Source organism: Gossypium hirsutum, chromosome D13, assembly GCF_007990345.1.
Source record: "Gossypium hirsutum isolate 1008001.06 chromosome D13, Gossypium_hirsutum_v2.1, whole genome shotgun sequence".
Taxonomy (NCBI): Eukaryota; Viridiplantae; Streptophyta; class Magnoliopsida; order Malvales; family Malvaceae; genus Gossypium; species Gossypium hirsutum.
Window position 1 is genome coordinate 53,709,342 of NC_053449.1, and position 21,920 is coordinate 53,731,261.

General features: G+C 30.1%; 1 protein-coding gene across 1 annotated transcript; it reads left to right on the top strand.

Annotated features, from left to right (window-relative positions):
- Positions 1-901: 901 nt before the first annotated feature.
- Positions 902-2,702, top strand: LOC107919665 (scopoletin 8-hydroxylase). Its single transcript, XM_016849076.2, has 3 exons — positions 902-1,605; positions 1,685-2,030; positions 2,116-2,702. The coding sequence occupies exons 1-3, from the start codon at positions 1,001-1,003 to the stop codon at positions 2,365-2,367; spliced, it is 1,203 nt and encodes a 400-aa protein (XP_016704565.2). The 5' UTR covers positions 902-1,000; the 3' UTR covers positions 2,368-2,702.
- Positions 2,703-21,920: the final 19,218 nt, after the last annotated feature.

Sequence of the window (21,920 nt, forward strand, 5' to 3'; positions counted from 1 at the left end):
AGCAAGGTGGAAACTTCAATAAGCATTTAGAGGGGTTCAAAACCTTTTCGAATTGAGAAAGAATTGTATGAAACTGTAATTTTACGTCATCCTTATCTCTTTTCAATAGGAGAATGACAAATCAAAGTTTTCCTCCTGATTTTTAGCATTTTTAGTTGGATTCGAACTTTGTCAGGAGGAAAATGCTGAAAATCAAGAAGAAAAATATGATTTGTCATTCTCCTATTGGAAATGGATAAAGATAATGCGAAATCACAGTTTCATACAATCTCTTCTCTCTTCTTTTATAACCATTGGTTAACAAACAAATAGCAACCTTATACTAAGAAGAAAAACAACAAAGTGGGCAATATTTGCTTTAAGACTTTCATTAACTTATCCTCGCCATAAATGTTGTTCCTTGATGAAGTAAAAGAAAAAAAGAACAAGTCATTGGATGAATGTATTATAATATGTCTGTATTTCGAAAACTGTGAAAAAATTAAAACGTAGAAGAGTTAAAAGATCACATATATTCCTTATTTTTACTGGGTTAAAACTCCCACGTCTATATAAACTATTTGAGATTGCCAATGCATTAAGCTACATGATTTAGTACAAAATGTTCCGTAATAAAATAGAACTAGAACCCCTTAAAAGCATTTAATAAAAAATGTCATTGGGATATGATAAATTTTATTTATACGAAATATTAACATATATAAAAAAATCAAATACAATTATAATATAAAAATAAAATAAAATAACAAAGGCATGGTTCCTTAGATCCAACGTCCCAACAGATGATGTTTGTGCATGTGGATGTTAGACTTTTGAGAGCCTCGGAATATTTCTTATAAAATTGCTCGCCAGCAAATTAAGGCTGAGATCGCTTTGGGTTACCGTCTTTAATTTGCTTAAACGCCCTGCTTCATCTGTCTTGCTCAAAATTTTGGATCAATATCATTATTGTTAAATATTATTTAATGAAGAAACTTCATCCATTTCTGTATTATTTATAATGTGGCGGATCTCTTTGGTTTTCATCAAATTATCAACCTGTTCTTCACCTTCTACAATCCACATCCAGAACAAAAAACACACACACACGCACAAAATCATGGCTCCAAGTTTCGAGGATGGCAACTCTGTTTTTGAGTTTGTTGTTCGACGAGGAAATGGAGTGAAAGGACTGGTGGATTCAGGGCTTTCCAAGGTGCCAGAGGCTTACGTGCAACCACCAAAAGAGCGAATAGACAAGGAAAATACCGTAAAACATGGCCTGCCACCCATTGATTTGTCGAAGCTGGATGGTTTTGGCCCTGACCACGATGAAGTGGTCGACCAAATTGTTAAAGCTGCTGAGACTCTTGGTTTCTTCCAGGTTGTTAACCATGGTGTCCCCCTTCATCTACTAGAATCCCTTAAAGACACTGCACATTACTTCTTCAGCTTGCCCCCTCAAAGGAAGGCTGTTTATCGTTCAGACGTTAGTCCAAGTCCACTAGTAAAGTACGGGACCAGCTTTATGCCAGAGAAAGAGAAAGCATTAGAATGGAAAGATTATATCCTCATGCAATATACCAATGATGATGAAGCTCTTCAACATTGGCCTCAAGAAATCAAGTGAGATACATAAATTAATGCTGGTTTATATGTTTTTCCAAATCTATTTGACCCTTTTATATGTTGTTTTACTTTCTAGGGGTGTGTTACTTGAGTACTTGAGGAGTTCAATCGGCATGGTGAAAAAATTGCTTCAAGTTTTATTGGGAAATTTCGGGATTAAACCAGATGATCCAATGATCGATGTACTTATTGGAAAGAAGATGCTTAGTATGAACTTCTATCCAGCATGTCCTAATCCGGATCTTACTGTAGGAGTAGGACGTCACTCTGATATGGGTACTCTTACAGTCTTGTTACAAGATGGAATTGGTGGTTTATATGTCAAAATGGAACAAGATATAGATTATGGAAAGAAAGGAGATTGGATAGAGATCCCTCCTACTCCCAATGCTTTGGTCATTAATGTCGGTGATATGTTACAGGTAATTCTCAAATATTAAAAAGGTAAAAATTCAAGCAAGGTCGAACTATAATTATTAACATTATAATTTTGTACTTCATTTGCAGATATTAAGTAATGGAAAGTACAAAAGTGCAGAGCATAGAGTTCGTACTACGAGCACAAGTTCAAGGGTGTCAATTCCAATTTTCACAATGCCAAGAGAAACAACAAAGATTGTACCTTTGCCTCAAGTAGTGGAGAAAGATGGAACTGCTCTTTATAGAGAGTTTGTGCTTATTGATTATATGAAGAACTTTTTTGGAAATGCACACGAGGGCAAAAAATCACTTGATTTTGCACAGATTAATCCTACTTAAGACTCGAAAAACTCAATTTAGACCAACATTCTCTTGATTTTATTATGTTATTTGAGATATATACTTATTACAGGCTTCATCAGTTGTCAAGCTTTAGTATCTACCAATAAATTCAAGGGTGATATAGTACTCATTCAAATTCTATATTCTGATTCATTCATTCCATGGACTTAAATGTGAAGGTATAGATTGGCGTATGAAACCTGTTACCCATCTTCTCTTTGATGTAATTGTGTTTGTTTAATCAAAACCAAAATATAACTATATGTTGACATGGTCACAATCAGAGTGACAAGGTGTTATATGTTAGCACCAACGATATTCCAGCCTAAATAATCCTGTTCCCTTCTAAAGATTTATGATGATTAATATATATATACATTGTTTATCTTCTTAGGGTATTGCTAATTTGTCTTGCATTTCTATATATTGTTAACTTGGTATTTGCTAACAAACAACCTGTAAGAAGTGATTAAGAAGATGACTCATTTTCGAGTATTACGGCAGGGGATATAAAAATTGTTTATATAGATCGATTTCTTTACATTTGCGAAATTTAATTTAGTGATAAATTATAAACCATCTTCAACAATTTTAACAAATGAACCTAAATTTATCACATCTCAGTGGCAATTAAGGGCGGGTCCTTATGAAGCCCCAAATTTTGGAAAATTTTGATTTTTTTTCCTTCGAAAATTTTAGAAAGACCCCTCAAAATTTTAAAAATTCTCATTATACCTTTTATTTTATTTTATTTTTTAAAAAATTTTAATTGAGTTCTCTTAAAATTTTTAAAAGTTCTCATTAATTCCACAAAAAATTTGATTAGACCCCCATTTTTAAAAAAGAATTATCATTAAACTCCTAAAGTTTTTAATAATTTTACTAGCCCCCCTCCCACCAAAACTTAGTCCCAAGATCCATCACTAGTGATGGTTCCCTCACTTTTGTACTCTTGAATACTGGTACTCTCATCAATAAATTTACTCTTATGAACTTAACTTATAAAATCACAACACACAAATTTTACAATCAAATGTACTCTTACAAATAATGTTCCTCATTTAAACAAATTAAGTGTTTTTAATTTTCTATACAATAACATATACAAGTCTCTTAATTATATAGAGTTTTTCGAGACTAACATAATGAAGAACTATACCAATCCCTATTAAAGAGCTGCTAAACTAGTTGAATACAAAAGAATAATAATAAACAAGGTAAATAAGGACTATTGGCAACTAAGTCTTCAAAGTTTCAATTCGATCCAATTTTTTCGATCCAAGAAATCAGATAAATGTGATTCAATTCGATTCTTCAAACATGTTTCCTAAAGTGATATGATATCCACTAATGAATTAGATATAATTCACAATAACAGCACAACCTAAAAATTTGATCCAATAAATTACCAATCACCTAAATATAAAAAAATTCTACTCTATTGCAGTGTTTCATGGGAAAATCTTAATAATATCCATTATTTCTCAATACAATCCAACACTTGTGATTAGAGGTTAGTCACAGGGTCACCTCATCCTCGTCCTCGTCCTCGTCCCAATTTTTATACTTCCCGTCTTAATCTTGTTCTGAGTTCAATAGTATTTAAGAGTTTTTGCTCTCGCTCTCATCCATGAAATAGCTTTCTCGAGCCGGCTTCATCGGTCTCGAAATTTGAGACTTTGATTTATAATATATATTATTTTTTACAAAATTAAACCAAATATATATTTATAGAGTCTTATAAATTTTAAAAAATAGCTAAATATATAAACAAATATTTAAAAAATAATATATATTCATAAATTGTTATAAATTTAAGAGATTATAATTAAATATATAAAAATAATGGTGAGTATTTGGTACACTATCAATGTACTTTTTAATTTCACAAACAATCTTAAAAAATAATATACTTCTATAGAACACTTGTTAACCAATAATTCTGCTTGTAAAGTTTAAAAACTCTACTGACAATATAACAAATATTTTCCATAAAAATAATTATAAAATTTTATAAGTAATTTATAATATATCAAAAAAAAAGAAAACAAATGGATTTTACTTAAACTCGACCAAAGGCGGATCCAGGGGACTAGCAGAGGCCCGGTCCTCCTAAAATAGAAAAATTTTCATTTAAATCCTTTATATTTATAAAATTTTAAATTAATAATGATAAAATTACATTTTAACTCCTCAAGAAAGTATAACAGTTTGATTTAATTTGTTAAAATTTATAAAAATATAGAATAATAAATGATAAAATTATATTTTTACTATTATAAAAATATATAATTTAATTCTGGCCAAAAAAAATTTTCCTCTCATCATTCATGAACTCCACCCCCCCCCCCCACAACCGAAAAATTTTAGTTGAAAAATTCATTGCCTACATTCAAACCTGATTAAAAAAAATTTGTTTTTTATAAAATGGTGACGGATTTATGGGGGCGAAGCCAGAACAAATTTTTAGGGGCCTAATGAAATTTTAACTTTTTATAATCTATATCTTTATAATTTTTAAAGGATTAAATCAAATTTTTATAATTTTAGGGGGCCAAAGTACAATTTTACCTTTACTAATTTAAATTTTTTTAAAAAAAAAATTTAAAGGCCTAAATAAAAATTTTCCATTTTAGAGGGGGCCAAGGCCCTGCCTGCCCCCTTGTATCCACCTCTGTCCATCGACTACAAGGATTTTTGCAATATATCTTAATTTTTTATGTATATATTTATTTTTTGGTACATATTTTTGATGTATTTGTTATTAAAAAAATAATAAAGAAAATCCAAATCCTGCTTTCTATTATTATCACGAGGGTGGTTTATTGTTGCATGTATCACATGTTATTGTTGAATTGCTTATAACCAAAAAACAAAAAAAAATATTAATAAATTACCCAAATTGATATATTTTCAAATCATATTACCTTATAGAATAAATCCACTTGGAATGTTTCAAAATTCATTGCGGGTTTGACATTAGACCATCGGGGAAAAGTTAGAGAAAATATTATTCATATAAAATAAACTAGTTTTTTCCTTATACAAGATTTATTTATTTAATAATTAAAATATATTAAATTACTTTATATTATTTTTTAAAAAATAAAGTAATTATAAATAATATAAATAATTTAAAAAAATAATAATTGAACTTTAATATATTTTAAAAATAATAAGTGAAAAAGAATATATTGATAATAATAATTAGAGTAGAAAATAAATGTTTTGTTTTAGTAAAAAAGTTTAAATAAAATTTCAATTATAAGTGAATTTAAAAAACACTAAAATCAATTTTTTAGAGTTTAATATATCATTTAGTATCCGAGTTTGACATTTTTTTCTAATATGGTACATGTGTTATTTTTATCCAATCTGGCACATGTATTTAGGAGAAGTTATATATTTTGGTACACAAAGATAACAGTGTTAACTTTTGTATGTTTAATTTGAGTTTTAGGGTTGATTTGATGAAAGTTAATTGCTAATACTATTATGTTTGAATTTTTCATGATTTCTTTAATAGAATAAATTTAGTTTTAATTGTGAATTTGTCTAATTTTACATTTAATTTATCAAATACAGTCTCGCGGGAGTGATTTAATTCAGGTTTTAGGTTTGATTTGATGAAAGTTAATTGCTAATATTATTAGCTAATTATAAATTCTCATCAAATCAACTCTAAAACTTGAATTAAATACCAAAAAGTTAGCACTGTTACCTGACCGCCTCTCCCTGTCCTCGCGAACGAGGTGAGAAATCAACACTAAAACAACTATCAATCGAATACTAAGTGTGGTGTCTGCAATTGTGACAAGTCAGTTGTAATATATTTGTACAACGGGATACTGGAGTACTTCGAGGATTGAACCCACAAGAGTTGGTGATTAAGTGAATTCTAACTATAAACATGCAATTAAAGAGTCTAAACAATTACTCGCTAGATGCTATGGTACGACAATCCGTAAATGAAGTTGATTAAAACTAATTAATTACCTAAAATAGAAAAGGACTAAATTGTAAAGAAAATAAACTATGCAACTATCAAATATGAGTAAATAAGATAACAAAGAGTGGTTGGTTGACTTCCATGTGGTCGATTGACTTTCGAATTAGGGATCTAAATTGCTATTACTCCTAAATTGGCTCAATTTTACCTCTCGGCCTCAACTTTACCAATTTAGACAAATTAGTCCGATTTATCTCTTGACCTCACCAACTAACCTAGGACTTACCAAATTGGTACCTAATAAGATCTCCTCTCGGTCTCACTTATCTCGATTTTCCCTTAAATGCATCAATCCTAAGTTTTTAAGCTTATTCGATTTAGTCTAGTTTTGCAATTTAGCCCATGTACTAAAGACTAATTAAGCAACACTTGCATACATTAATTTAAGTGTAAGAGGTAGGGTTAAGAAATATTAGGGTTTTCTTGAAAGAAGCTTGAATGAGATAACAATGGCAGTAAAGATGATGCACAAGTACATTAAAAATCAGATTAAGTAACAATTGCATCAATTAACCACCATATGTTTAGCTATACATTATCATTTCTAAACAAACAGCAATCAAATAAACACCCAAAGCATACATTAATTTAAGTGCAAGAGATAGGGTTAAGAAAGATCAGGGTTTTCTTGAAAGAAGCTTGAAGGAGATAACAATGGCAGCAAAGATGATGCACAAGTACATTAAAAATCAGATTTTTATCTAAGAAAGTAAAAATGGAACTAAGCTATATTAAAAGCTTGGGATGAAAATGACAATACAATGTAAAGTTCAAGTTCTTAAATGTAAATAACACCTAGCTACAATAAAACTAACTAACTAACTAACTAACTAACTAACTATCAAATTAACTAAAAATTAGAAAAGTAAGCTAAACCTTAAAAAGATGAAAAAAAACCCTAAACCTAAGCTAATGAGATAAAAGAAAACTGAAAACTAAAGCTCTTCTCGGCAAAATGTGGCTTTTAATATTTGATTTCAACCTAAAATTTTGGACCCAAATTCCCCTAAGCGCTTAATTTTGATTGGTGTGGGTGTTGGACAAAAACTACTCCTGTAGTCATTTTCCTTCTCGTTAGGTATTAATATCGCGATACCCAAACTTCGATATCATGATACCCAATCTTCAATATCGCAATTCAATATTGAAATTAGGAACCTTGAAGGTCTCGGTATCGCGATATCATTGGAGTTTGCCACAATTTTCTTCGTTTCAGCATTGTTAAGGGTATCACGACTTTCAGCTTTGATATTGCGATACCCCTCTTTTAGGTAATGTTTTTGCTCACGTTCGGGCCATCATTGACTCCCTACAACACTCAATCAACTATTAAGTTCCCTATGGTGCATTTGGCCAATTCGAGTCTAAAAAATAGCGTAAAACACAGTAATTCACTTATTAAAGAAAAAAAGCAAAAACTAACTAAAAACATAATAAAAAACATTCAAATTGCTCGAGAATAAGTTCATCATGTGTAATAGAGTGCCTAATTTGGTGAATCAAATTACGACAAATCATTACATTTGAGTACTAAAATATATAACTTTTGTTAAATACAAGTACCAAATTGAAGCAAAAAATAACAAAGGTACCACATTAGGAAAATGGTAAACTCTGATACCAAATTATTTATTAAGCCATTTTCTTAAATATAAAGAAAATAATTATATATTTTTTCTAAATGAAATAAAGTATTATGTCTTGATTAAGATGTGTGATCCAAGAATTGTATAAATATTATAATAGATGGTATGTGAAACTATGAAAGTGCGCACTTATCATCATATATAATGCCACATAAAATTATTAACCTATACTTATTTAAAATGTTTTATTAAATTCGTGTTAGAGGTTAATCGAATAATAACTTAATTATAAAATTATTAAAATACTCTTTAATATATAATTTAAGTTATATTTTTCTCAAGGTGTTTTTATCTTCTTTTATATAATAAAAAAATAAAAATTTAACCATAATAAAACTTAGATCCAAAATACTATACATGTTAAGTAATTAATTTTACCATTATAATCAATACCTCGATTTTTTTTATTTTTTGTAATAAATATATTTGTTATATTATTCATTGTAGGTCAATTGCAGTTTGTAATGTGGGGATTTGAACTTCACCCATCAGTAGTCCCTACATTCTTTCAATTATTCAGTTTGCGTTGATTCTAATTTTAGTTTTTCTTATTTTTTAATTAATCTCCGCATCCTCTTTTTTTTTTTTTTGATTGTTTGTTAAATTAATGTGATCTAAAAGTCAAACATAGATAGGTTTTCAATTATCAACTTTGATATTTTATTGAAGAGTTAATTAAGTGGTTTTAAATTCCTACTTAATTTATTTGATCTAATTTAATTAAAATTTTTGCCTAATTAAATTGTATTGATTATCTTTGATTATTTAAAAGAATCATTTCAATAAAAATTGAATGTTAATTTTATTGGTAGTCATTATGTCCGTTTTACGGTCCATATTCGGGATTTGTGACTGCTTCTCCCAACAATGTTATCTTCAAGATTTAAATCCATGTCTCTCTTTAAGAATACAATGTGTCTTACCATTGCACCCAACACTTGTTGGTAAAATATTAAGTTCTTGAATGTATTTAATAATCATATTAATTCTTTTATTTAATACAAAATTTTCAAAAAATACGGTTTAGACCCTATTCAGACAGTGGTTTCGGGACCACAAATCTGAGTCAAAAAATATTTTAATATTATTTTCCGTGCTCATAGTATGTGATTTGACATGTGTGAAATTTCTGTGATTTAATTTATCTGTTTGTGTATTCAATTTGTGAAAAAGGGCTAAATCACATAAAAAGTAAAAGTGGCATTCTCATTGTTAATATGTTAATTTGTTATGATTTGATATATATGAAGTTCTTAAAAGGTTAATAAGCCATTATAAGGTCAGTGGACATTTATGTCCATGATGCAAGTGTTTTAAATTAATATATCATTAAGGTTAAAATGGTAAAAGGCAAATAACATAATATTAAATAAAATAAAATACAAAATGCCATGCATTTGGCTTTGTTTTTGCCGAAACTTGAAGAACAAAGAATACATTTTGTGTTTTAAGCATTCGGCACTTTGGAAGCTAAAATTTGATAATTTTTATGTTTTTGAGATTGTTGCTTCGTATTCTAGCTAGCTCATGTCGTAATTTTTGAAATGGTTGTGTATTTTGTGAATTGTCATTGATGAGAAATTATTGTTTTTGTTGTTTGATGATGAAAAATAAATATTTGTTGATAGATTATTAAATTTTGTTAAGTAATTTTTGATAAAAATCCAAATAAGGGATTTATTTATGAAAATGAAAAAAATTGAGGGGCTAAAATGTGAAATAAATGAAATATGTGGGCTTATATGAGCTATAGGAAGATTCGGCCAAGCTAGGATGTTGTTAAATTATGTGTATTTTGTGTTTTGTGAAATAGGGACTAAATTGTGAAAAAGTGAAATGTTAGGGGCTAAAATGCAATTTTCTAATTTATGTGTTTTTGGAATAATTTTGAATGAAATGTGTTATTAAATAGTCAAATTTGAATTTATATAGATCAAGAACAAAAGAAAACGGAATTAGATCGGGAAAGTCGAAAGTGGTCGAGTAGTCGATTCCATCCGCTTGTCTTCGTCCGAGGTAAGTACATAAGTAATTAAATTTCGTTAAATTGAATGTATATATTTTATAAGTGCCGAATTGAATTATTACCAATATAAGTGTATATGCTGAATTGAATTAAGCATGAGAGTATGATTTATGAGTTTGAATAGATCGAATTACGACGTCCGAAAGTCCTGTACGAACCTTAGGAATAGATAGGATACTTATTTCATGTCATAGGATTCCGATATGTGATTAAGTGTAAGACCACGTCTGGGACGTTTGCATCGATTTGTGATTTACGTGTAAGACCATGTCTGGGACATCGACATCGTATACGAGTTCGTGTAAGACCCTGTCAGGAACAGTGGCATCGATATTTGATTTCATGTAAGACCACGTCTGGGAAATTGGCATTGTATGAGCTTTTCGAGTTATTCGAGTATCCTATTTAATTCCAAAGGGTTCAACAAGCAATATCAGGTTTAGATCGAATGTGGAAATGAGCTAAATGGTTCAGGTACGTACGAAGTTAGATGATTATGAAAGTAAGGTAAGTATAGTTATTTGAGATGAAGATATAAAATATGCATGTTATAAAAAGGTAAGTTGTATGGACATGTAACTATTCATATTCAGCCAAATAGAAAAATGTAGTTAATGTTCATATTATACTTTATTTGCTTATGGCTTACTAAGCTTCCCAAGCTTACTTTGTGTGTGTTTATCTGTTGTTTTATAGGTTTTGAAAGCTAGCCCGAGCTCGGAATCGTCGAGGAACGTCATCACACTATCGATATCTATTTTGGTACCTTGAAAGAAAACTTGTATTTATGACTTATGGCATGTATAGTCTAGCTTGACATGGTTGGTCTTGAATTGTGCATATATATATATAGCCATGCGAAAATGGCTAGATCATGTTGTTAATGGTTATGAATATGCGGTTATAGTATAAGCTCATTTTGAGAAGTATGATATATATTTGTGTTATGTTTGGTATTTGATTTCGGTTGGAATTATTGATATAAATGTGGATTATGATTAGATCATTTTAGTAAACTTGAGATATGATTGATGGACGAATTTTGATTGTGGTTTATTTTTGACTTATTATTGGATTGTATAAATTGTAAAATGAATTGGTGTGAAAGCGGTAAATGATGTGATTATGTATTCGGCTAGTGATGAATTAAATATGTATTCTTATGCTTATGATATAATTAATTGTAGTTTGGCTATCTTGATTCAGTTTGTAATGACAAGCATATACATATACTATGCATGAATGTTTAGTTATATGGGACCGATTTTATATAGCTCTTGAGTTGATCGAAATTGGTTCAAATTGAAATGGTGTTTGTACACATGAGGCTATATGCATAAATAGTATTAAAAGTATACTCGACCATATTGTAAGTTACAAATGCTATATATGTACATAAATTTTAAGTGGTATAATAGGCACTTGTGTTGAAGTTGCTAAAAGAGATGTTAGATATTTAGTTAATGATATGAATTGGTAAGATTAGTTGTGGCTTATTTATAAAATGATTATATGCAATTATTGTGGAAATGTATGCATTTGGTACATGGTGTAATACATACCTAGTTGTAATTTAGGTAATTCGAATATCATATTTTTAATAGTTATACGGTTTAAATCTTGTAAATATGAAATATGTGTAAAAATTGATTTTGTGGTACAACAATTTAATTCAAATATTTAGAGTAGACCAAAAATATTGATGTGATTGAATTGACGAAGCATGGTTCATTTGTGTATTATAAGTAATAGAACTCGAATGTTTTTATTAGTTAAGCGTTTCATTTGCGATAATTGACTTTTAAGTTTTATAGAATAATTGTTATTTAATTCTAGAGTTTATTTAGGATAATTGAGTATGAGATGAATTTCATGACTGTGTTATATCCAGTAATACCTCATAATCCTATTCTAGCGACAGATAAGGGTTAGGGGTGTTACAAGTAACTAGATAGCTACTTATCAATTAATATTAAAAATATCAAGTTGATTTCATTTTTTTTAAAATTATATATTTGAAATAAATTATCTATTTAAAAAAGAAATATCTAAAGAAACTATAAGAAATAAAATTAAATATAAAATTTAAGACAAATAATTTAGAAAAAAACAAAATTTACTTTTATTAAACAACATAGTTACCTTCTATACTTAAAATTTTTATTAATATACCACAACTTAGTTACCAGTGATTAGAACCTTTAGGAGCATCATAAATACCCTAAGAAATTTATGTTACTACAATGTAGTATTTGATGTTAGTAAATGGTGCAGAGGTAGGCCCTGTAGATCCTTAAAGGGGCCTTAGACTAGGGGACCAGTAGTCCCCATATTTGAATTACTTTATGCGCAGAAGAAATTTCGTACTTATTTGAAGATGCAAAGAGTAGGAGTATGATAACAAGGTGAAGCTGTGCCACAGGAGTCTTACGGCGTCATATCTTTTATTTGCAAATGATTTGTTATGTTTCTTCAAAGCCACGGATATAGAGTTCACAACAATTAAGAGTATCTATGAGAAGGCGTCAGACTAAGCAGTGAATTTTAGCAAGTTCAATGTTTTCTTTAATCCAAATGTCAGAGGTGTTGGGAGTACATGCTTCTCATGATCATAGTACATATTTGAGATTTTGATTTATAGTGAGTAAGAGTAAAAAAGCGATCTCTTATGTGACAGATTGTGTCAACGGATTCAAAGACGGAATAACAAGCTTTCATCGAGAGTAGGTAAGGAGATTCTTTTGAAGTCTATGGTGCAATCCATCCCATCTTATTTGTATAAGGGAGTTCATGGGTAGAGCTGGAAAATATTTTGAGGGGCGGAATAAAGTTGTATATTTTTATAATAGTAAAGTGAAATTTCACCATTTTAATAGCTTATATATTTAATTTTTAAAAGATTAAATCATTTTTTTCTCATTCTTAGGGAGACAAAGTATAATTTTGCTATATACTAATTTAAACTTTTTAAAACTATAAAAAATTAAAACTAAAATTTTCCATTTTAGGGGCGAGGTACCCTTAGCTCCACCCCTGAGTGTGTTTATGCTACCTGTTTAAAAATGTCAGGAGCTACAATGAACTATGAATCCATTTTGGCGGGGTTCAAAGGGAGATGGTATGAAAAGTATCCAATGGCGCCTTTTGTGGGACATGACGTGCAATAAAAAAAAAATGGAGGCATAGGGTTCCAATAAATTACAATGTTTGAATTTATCAATGTTATCAAAGCAGGAGTGGAGGCTATTGATGGCTCCAAATACTCTTCTTTACGGGGTGCTAAAGTTAAATATTTTCCACAAGAGAAATTTTTATAATCTCAGTTGGGAACTAATCCGAGTTTCACGTGGAAGGATATTCATGATGCTTTAAAGGTTCTAATCAGTGGATTAAGATGGCTGTAATAACTCGAAAATAGGGTGTCAAGAAATATACTTTCGTAACTCCGTTTTAGCGAATCGAGATTATAAATATTTTATTATTATATTTTTAGAGTTACCTTAGAAGCAAATTAAATGATAGATAATTCTAATTAATAGTGTTTAAATTAAGTATAAGGACTAAATTAAGTGAATGATAAAAGTAGGAATCAATATTAAATTTCAAGGTGAGATTAGATTGAAGGACTTATTAAATAAATAAACCATTGTTTTTATAGATTTTGATAGTGGATGTTTACGAGGATATTATATATTATATATATATTAATTATATAGTAACATTTAGTAAATTATGTTAGAATAAACTAAATAGAAAATGAAAGGAAAATGATTATAATAAAAGAAACAAATAGGTTAGTGGGTTAAGAAGAAAACTTTATTTTTCATTCTTCTTTGCATGCCGATTAGGAGTAGGAAGAAATAGCATTTTCGGCCATTGTTGTTCAAGCTTAATTTGGTTGGTAAGTTTTGATTCTTTTTACTTCAATTTTATAGTTTTGGAACCTTAAGGTCATGAACTAACTTACCCAAGTTGGAATTTTTAGATTTAGTGAAGTTTGTGGAGATTGCCATTGTAGGGAAATTAAGTTCTTGGTGTTATTTTGTTGGATATTAAGTTTGGTAATTAAATAGACATTTTTTGTATATGATTCTTGATGATTTTAAAGTTTAGGGACTTAAATATAGAAATGATAAATTTAAGGATTAAATTGTGAATTAATTGAAAGTATGAATTATTTTGGACCTTGTGGAAAAATTAGTTGAAATGGGATTTTCTTGATTTTAATTAAATAATATGATTTAGAATTGAGGATTTAATTGTACTGAGGGTAAATATAGACTGCAGATAAGTAAAAATGTAATTAAATGGTAGGATGGTTTGAATTTGAGCTTGATAGGGTGTTTGAATTAGTTAATAAATTAATTTATTATGTTTAGATCAAGAAACGAGTAAATCGACTGTAAATCGGGAAAAGAGAGAAGGTTGCGGAATAATCTTCTTCGGTTTTAAGTAAGTTTGCATTCCCTGAACTCGAACTTATAAATTGTTTTAATTAATCTAGACACTATTTGATGTCTTATTATATCATTAATGTATTTGTTAATTCAATTGAATAGAGGTTTATGGATGTATATGTATATCTATATAAAATGTTATATAAAATGTGATATTGAGTTATGAAAAGTAATATTATGGAACTAATCAATGAATGTTTAGTAGTTAATTGAGGTGAATGTGATATGGAATATTAAATTTGATATTGAATTGTGTATATGATATTATGGATTTGCAATGGTATAATTGTTGTCGATTCGTTCAACTAGTGTTGGGCACAACCATCGTCGGTTGTCCGACTAGCGCTGGGCGCAACTTCTGTCAGTTTATCTAACCAGCGTTGGGTACAATCATCGTCTGTTATCCGATTAGCACTGGGCGCAACTTTCGTCAATTTATCTGACTAGTGCTGGGCACAACCATCGTCGGTTATCTGACTAGCACTGGGCGCAAAACATTGTTAACTTGTTCGACTAGTGTTGGGCACACAAATGATCTTGTCGAGTTAAATGACTAGCGTTGGGGACAAAACCTTATTTACGGTCTAACCGTTAGGCACCGAGTGCCATTTATTGGATGATACATTTCAGTAAGGCATAATAATTAATGAGAGGATATTTGTATATAAATGATGTTATGGATATGATTCAATGAGAATTATGGTAAACTTCATAGAGATGACTTATATGTTATGAAATGTAAATTTTTGGTTAATAGTTGTAAGTGGGATCCTTTGAGAACATGGGTTGCTTACTGTTTGAATTTTCACTTGACTGCAGGTTAGATATTTACCGTTGTTCTACAACTAGCATCCACGAAAAATCTCGTACTCAATGTTGGTGATGTATTTCTTTTTGTGTTTTGGCATGTACCTAGGATGATATTTTGGGGTCTTAAACTTTTAATGTATAGTTATGAATGGGTGTAATATGTCTTAGAAGTTAAGTCTTTTAAACATATGATTACAAGTAAGGTATACATATATACATATATAGATATGGTGGATATGTGTTTATGGAAAAAAAATGTTTTGTAATGCTTAAAACTGCTCGTGTATATGTGAATGTTATAAGTTTCAAAGAAATTGGTTATTTGAGAAATGTATGGCATGACTTATTGACTATTAATTAGTGAACTATGTCATATGCTTTTAACTTGGTTATGAAATGATTGAAATTTGTTTGAGGTGCCTAGAATGGCATATTGGTTAGGTGATGAATGATTGAATTGTTGTTTTGTGTTTGATGATTCAATTGTGGTTTCAATGAGGGCACATTGGTTAGGCATTTAATATGGTTGTTTTGGCATGTTTTGAGCATGTTTAATGGTGTTTTGAATAGGTTAAATGGTTGATGAATTGATTGCTTAGTGTCCAAGTAATCACAATTTGGTAAACTTGAGTTTTTAGGTACATATAGGTTCACACGGCATGGGACACGGGCCACCACACGGCCGTGTGACCCACACAGTCTATACACACAATCTTGTGTCTTATTACCTCTAGGAGTAGGATTCACATGGCCTGGCACACGATCTTGTGTCTTAAAACAATGAGTTAAACGGTCAGAGGCACGACCGTATGACCCAACATTAGTTCCCACACAGGCGGACACACAGTCTAGGACACAACCATATGTTTGGACTTCGAAGGTCTACACGGTCTAGGTTGCGACACACGGCCGTGTGTCCCCTATTTCCAAATTTTTTCACTTTTTTCAGCTTTTTTTGTCTTGTTTCAAATTGACCCCAAAATGTTTTTAATTTATTTTTAGGGCCTTGTAAACTCGTTTAAGGTTTATATACGAACATTTAGTTACGATTGGTATGTGATTTGAATTAGTATCATTATATTGAATATTTTTTTATTTAGTGTTAAATATTTGAAATGTAATTGTAATACTCCATGACCCCAATTCAGTGACGGAGATGGATTAGGGGTGTTTCAATGGTGTATAAGGATGAGAGAGGATGTCAATGTATGGATCAATTTATTGTTACCATGAGATTTTGATTATGGGATGACTCACAGTGTAGTAAATATGAACAGTAACCTAAGGGCATGCGATCTAAAATTGCCAACTCTGAGGGGTTGGATCTGAATAAATTGAATAACTTATTTGAGAAAAGGATGATAGGGTGCTTTTTAGAATCCCTATAAGTGTTGATGTTGATGTCATGTATCAATCAGAGCACTTTTCCTTCTACTTAAGATGTTGATGTCTACAAACATCAATCGTTTCTATTTTTAACCTCTCATTGCCTTAGTAGAATTGAGTATCATTGAGCAAAACTTCAAAGCCTCACTCTCTAGCTTTGCATATATAACACCCCTACCCAATCCAAAGACTTGATTGGATGGAGGATGGTGCATTCTACACCCAAGCAACAATTGGAGTGTCAGACTATCAGAGCCTTAAACAAAACAAATCGAGTAAAAAAAACCTAACAAAAAGCATATTACAACTACTTGAAGTTTAAGGGTCATTTTGAGCCCTTAACGAACATTTCTGAGACCAATTGCTCTAATAGGTGGAAAGGGTATCAATACCCTTACATGGCACTATTCCTTTTTAACTTTGATGTTTTGTGGTATCAATACCCTTCCCTTGGACATCGATACATAGCCGATAAGTACCGATACTTAAGGTTCACGTATCGATACTTGGCTCCCTTATTTCAAGTTTTTTGGCTACTAACTTTTGGTACCAATACATTCTCCTCAAGTATCGATACAATAGTGCCGTAATGCACAAAATGTCAAATCTTTGGGCAATAACCCTAATGGTCTAATTGGCCTATTCATAAGTTAAATCCTACCTAAATAAGTTCAACAACTAGTTCTACAAAAGACATATTAAAGATTTAATAGAATGATCGCCTAAGCTTATTCTTAGGTTCCTAAACAAATCATCAAATTCCCAATTACCAACAAGCTATTCGTAAGACACTGGATGGATGTCTAGATGACTAGCCTACAAGCCATAAAATCTTACCAAAACCAAGCCATCTCAACAAGGTAAGAAAGATAACCAAGTTGCATAAAGCATAAAAAACTTGAGCATAAATCATTTGGCCTAAATGGCCTTATTTACACATCATTAAAGCTTTTATAACCTAAAGAAGGCTATGCATAAACTTATACACATCCACAAAAGGTCATTTACAAAGAACCATAAGGTCATTTACACAAACTTAAAGGTTCAAAGATCATATACATATAAAGGTCACAAGTCTAAAAGTATAGTAAATACCATCTCTCAAACTTAAACTTAGAAAGATTTTGACTCTTATGGATGATGCAACTTCTCTAACCGCTACACAAACCTCATATTAACAACCTACATGCAAAAAATATGAAAATCGCACGTTGAGCTTTCATTAAGCTCAATGGTGCTCAAGAATTCTAAACACATAATCTATTAAGTATTCAGAAGCATTTAGGTTTATACATATCTAGAACAAGAAGTTATAATCATCATGCTACCATATAATTGTGATGAGTTCGATTTACACATATATACCAATTACAATGTCTCACAAATTCATATCAACATAGAATCATTTTACCTATCAAACAAATTTCATCCTAAACATACTTAACTTTATAACATGTCAATTTAACTTATTGTCACATCATGAATTCATTTATCATATTATCAACATATTAGCATAATCGCGTATATTTCATATCATATTATAGCACAATCCATGAGACATGCTTAGCGAATTCAATAGTAACAACAAAGTATTTCATACCGAAATCTAGAATCTTTTATTAAATCATGCTTTTCATATCAAAATTTAACTGAGTGGTAAATGTTAGGCATAAATAGACATGAATATGCAGATCACAGAACTTCAAATGTCAGAATAGCACATAGCGCCCCAACCAAACACACCAAATGCACTCGAGGAGTCCAAACTCCACATATATGCTCATATAGTGCTAGAACTCTAGAGAAACCTGTACGTAACACAAGTGAATCTAGTCAAGCACATCAAATAACAGAAATGAGAAGTACTACTATACCTTAATGGCATGCTTCCTATATCTGACTATTCTAACCTATGTTTACTAGGGCTTTGAACATTATAAATGGAATGTAGCTTTTATTCACATATATTATATATTTTATAACATTGAATATATTATAATCAGATCCTCACATAAAAATTATAAATTTTAATTTTAATCAAACATCGTTCACTAGAAGAAGAATCGTAGATTCTCAACAACACAAATAATAAAATTTATCTAATTAATTATAAGTCATGTGTTGGCCATCTTTAATAAAAATTTTCATAAAAAAAACCATTTTAACATATTAATAGTGTCAAATATCAAAATTAGCAAACATAATTAATCAAAATTTTAAATTACAATTCAGTATCATAAATAGTCATAGTTTCGTGCTTTGGTGAAGCAAACATATCTACGTGTTAAAAATTTAAAGAACACTTACCTTAATTAGCTATCAAAATTCCAAATTCCAACACCAAGCTATCAATCCTTCACCACCTTAACTCCACTATTACTCTTTACCTCTTTCAAATTCTTTAACTTCAAAACACATATGATCAACACCAAAACCATAGCCATAATTACTATAAAATCACACTTAAATCATATTATTGAACTCAATTTAATACTCAAATAAAAAGAATAAGCCAGCTTTACTCACCTCCTTCATGAACCGATCATAGCACTTACAAATACTTCATATTTTATCAATCGAAGTTGCCAATAATTGGGTATACTCTTACTACAATTTAGTCGTACAACCGACTAGTTTTATGCTAGAATTTTCGTGATATTCAAAAAATATTGTCTTCACTTCTTCATTAGGTTGCAATCGAGAAAACTCTTTGTTTTCTTTTAATTTCGTTCCAATTTTCGGTGGCTTCCTTCCCAGGAAACAAATTAGTCTATATTCTGGATTGACATCTCGTAATTTCCCACACTTAACTATATTTCTCAGCATCCAAATTAATCTAACACATTTACTCAATTAATATGAAGCTCATTCTCAAAATTTAATTAAATTTTAGAACAACATGAGTTCCGACACTGAAATTTTTTAGGAGGCGTTATTGCATCCTCCTTATTGATGGTAGTAAGCTTAGCTACCATCACAAGAAGCATTTCACTGGATCCCTTTCTTTTTTTTCTTTTCCACTTCCTTGTTGGTGACTTCCCATTACCATTTTTGGATTATCCTTCTTAATTTCCTCCACCATTGCCCTTGTCCTTAGTCTTGGAAGACTCAAACTTGTTTGATTTTTTCATGTTAAGCTCGATCAAGGACTCAGCTATAGTCATAACTTAGGTAAGATCCTGAACACCTCTTATTTGCAACTTTAGCTTGGTCTAAGGCTTAAGTCCATCCATGAAGAAAAAGAATGTCTCTTTCTCATCCAAGTCAAAAAATTGGAGTATCAACTCTCTGAACTTTCGTATAATGCAAAACCAAAATGTGCCTTGTTGCATAAGTTGTTGCAGCTTGGCACGAACCTTATCTTTGGCATGTTATGGGTAAAAATGCTAGTTGAATTATATTTGAAACTCTACAAAAGTTTAATAGTGATGACACCACGTTTCTCATCTATACACTTACAATGCCACCACAAAAAATGATATCAGTAAAATACATAGATGTAGTATTTATCTTAGCAGTATCATCTTTGATCCCAATAGCTCGAAAGTCGTTCCCCACAGAAAGTTGTCTACATTCCTCGTGAACCTAGTTCCTTTGAACTCTTTTGGCTAAAATAATGGACCACTAAGCTTCAAGTAGATGAACTTATTGGACTTTTTTAAGTATTGAGCTAATCTTAGTGAGTTAAGTAAGCCCAATTCACTCAAATGATTACCTTAAACTGTTATGGACACTTTGATCACATGCCCTTATAAGCAAGCACCGTGACAATCACATTCTTAACAAGACACAAGATGGTTTTTACAGAAATTGCTAAAGTCCAATAAAAGTAAAATTGGGCCCCAAAAGATTAACGTAGCCTCTCAATGCTCAACCCAACCAAAGGCAATCTAAAAAGTCCAAAGAAGTGAGCTTTAGCCATCGTTTATGGATTTGTTTCTTGTTTATAATCTAACTTTGCAATTTTCTCATCCCAGCAAGCAGCAGCCCAACCATTTAGTCTCTTTTTCTTCATTTTCTTAGTTTCTCATTACTTTCCTTATTATTCATGTTCCTCACGAAATTGCCTAGATATTAAGCTTGGGAAACAACTATGTTAACCGTCACTCCATCCAAAGGCAAAACCAAAAAGTTTTTTCTTGGCAAAATTAAATGGTATGTTTTTATAATAGTAAAAATAATTTTATTATTTTAATAGTTTTTTTATAATTTTTAAAAGGTTAAATTAATTTTCTTTTATTATTTTTAGAGACCAAAGTATAATTTTACCATTCATAATTTAAAATTTTATAAATTATAAAAGAGTGTAACAGAAACTTTAACTAGCCCTACCAGCTCCCTTGGTTCCCCTGCCTCCATCCTTAAAAGGAAATAACGGGATGTATTAGCTTATTGTTTTTATAATTTATATAATTTTAATCATTATTAAAGAAAACCCACTTGGAATGTTTGAATTGTGGGTGTGAAGTTAAGGCATTAAATAAAAAAAAGTTAGAGACAAAAATAATTGGAAATTAGTAATTTCATGTGGGGATCTATTTTCACTTCACCTATCAATCCTCATTACATTCTATTTAATTATTTACTTTGCATTTATATCCCACAAATTTATTTAGCTTTCCTTGATTTTTTTAATAATTATAATCATATTGGTAGTTAAATCGAATAGACTATTAATTTGTCGGTATAATGAATTTGGTTAAATATATCATTAAAATATTCATAAAAATAAAAAATAAAAATTAATTTAACTAATCTACACCGATTCATAGGTCAAACGGTATAAAGTATTTCTCTAGACTAATATTTCAATCCACACCAATCTAATTCAATTCTAACAACCATATTTTCATATTTTTTCCTAATTAAATTAAAATTAATGTTTTATTCACTACCTTACATTGAAAAGGAACCCCAAATGGGTTAACCCTGGACTTGGTTTTCTTTCCTTTCTTTTTATTTTAATTTTCATCATCTTGTTTTTTAAAATTTTAAATTAACATTATTTTAGTTTTAGATGATTTTTTTATAATTATTTATATTTTTTTCAGATCAATTCTTAAAATAGGTATATAATCTATTTGAAATGTTATTTTAGATGATATATTTTGCTGAAACAAAAATGATATATTTTTAAATTATTTTATATATATTCTTGGATCAATTACATATATAAATGGAGGATGCATTGTCTGCTACTGATATTAGGCTTTGAA

What these genes read in the sequence shown, in the direction of transcription:
- LOC107919665 (XM_016849076.2), top strand. Translation starts at nt 1,001, where the DNA reads ATGTGGCGGATCTCTTTGGTTTTCATCAAATTATCAACCTGTTCTTCA. An exon ending in CATTGGCCTCAAGAAATCAA is followed by an intron (nt 1,606 to 1,684) that starts GTGAGATACATA and finishes TTTACTTTCTAG; the next exon opens with GGGTGTGTTACTTGAGTACT. An exon ending in ATGTCGGTGATATGTTACAG is followed by an intron (nt 2,031 to 2,115) that starts GTAATTCTCAAA and finishes CTTCATTTGCAG; the next exon opens with ATATTAAGTAATGGAAAGTA.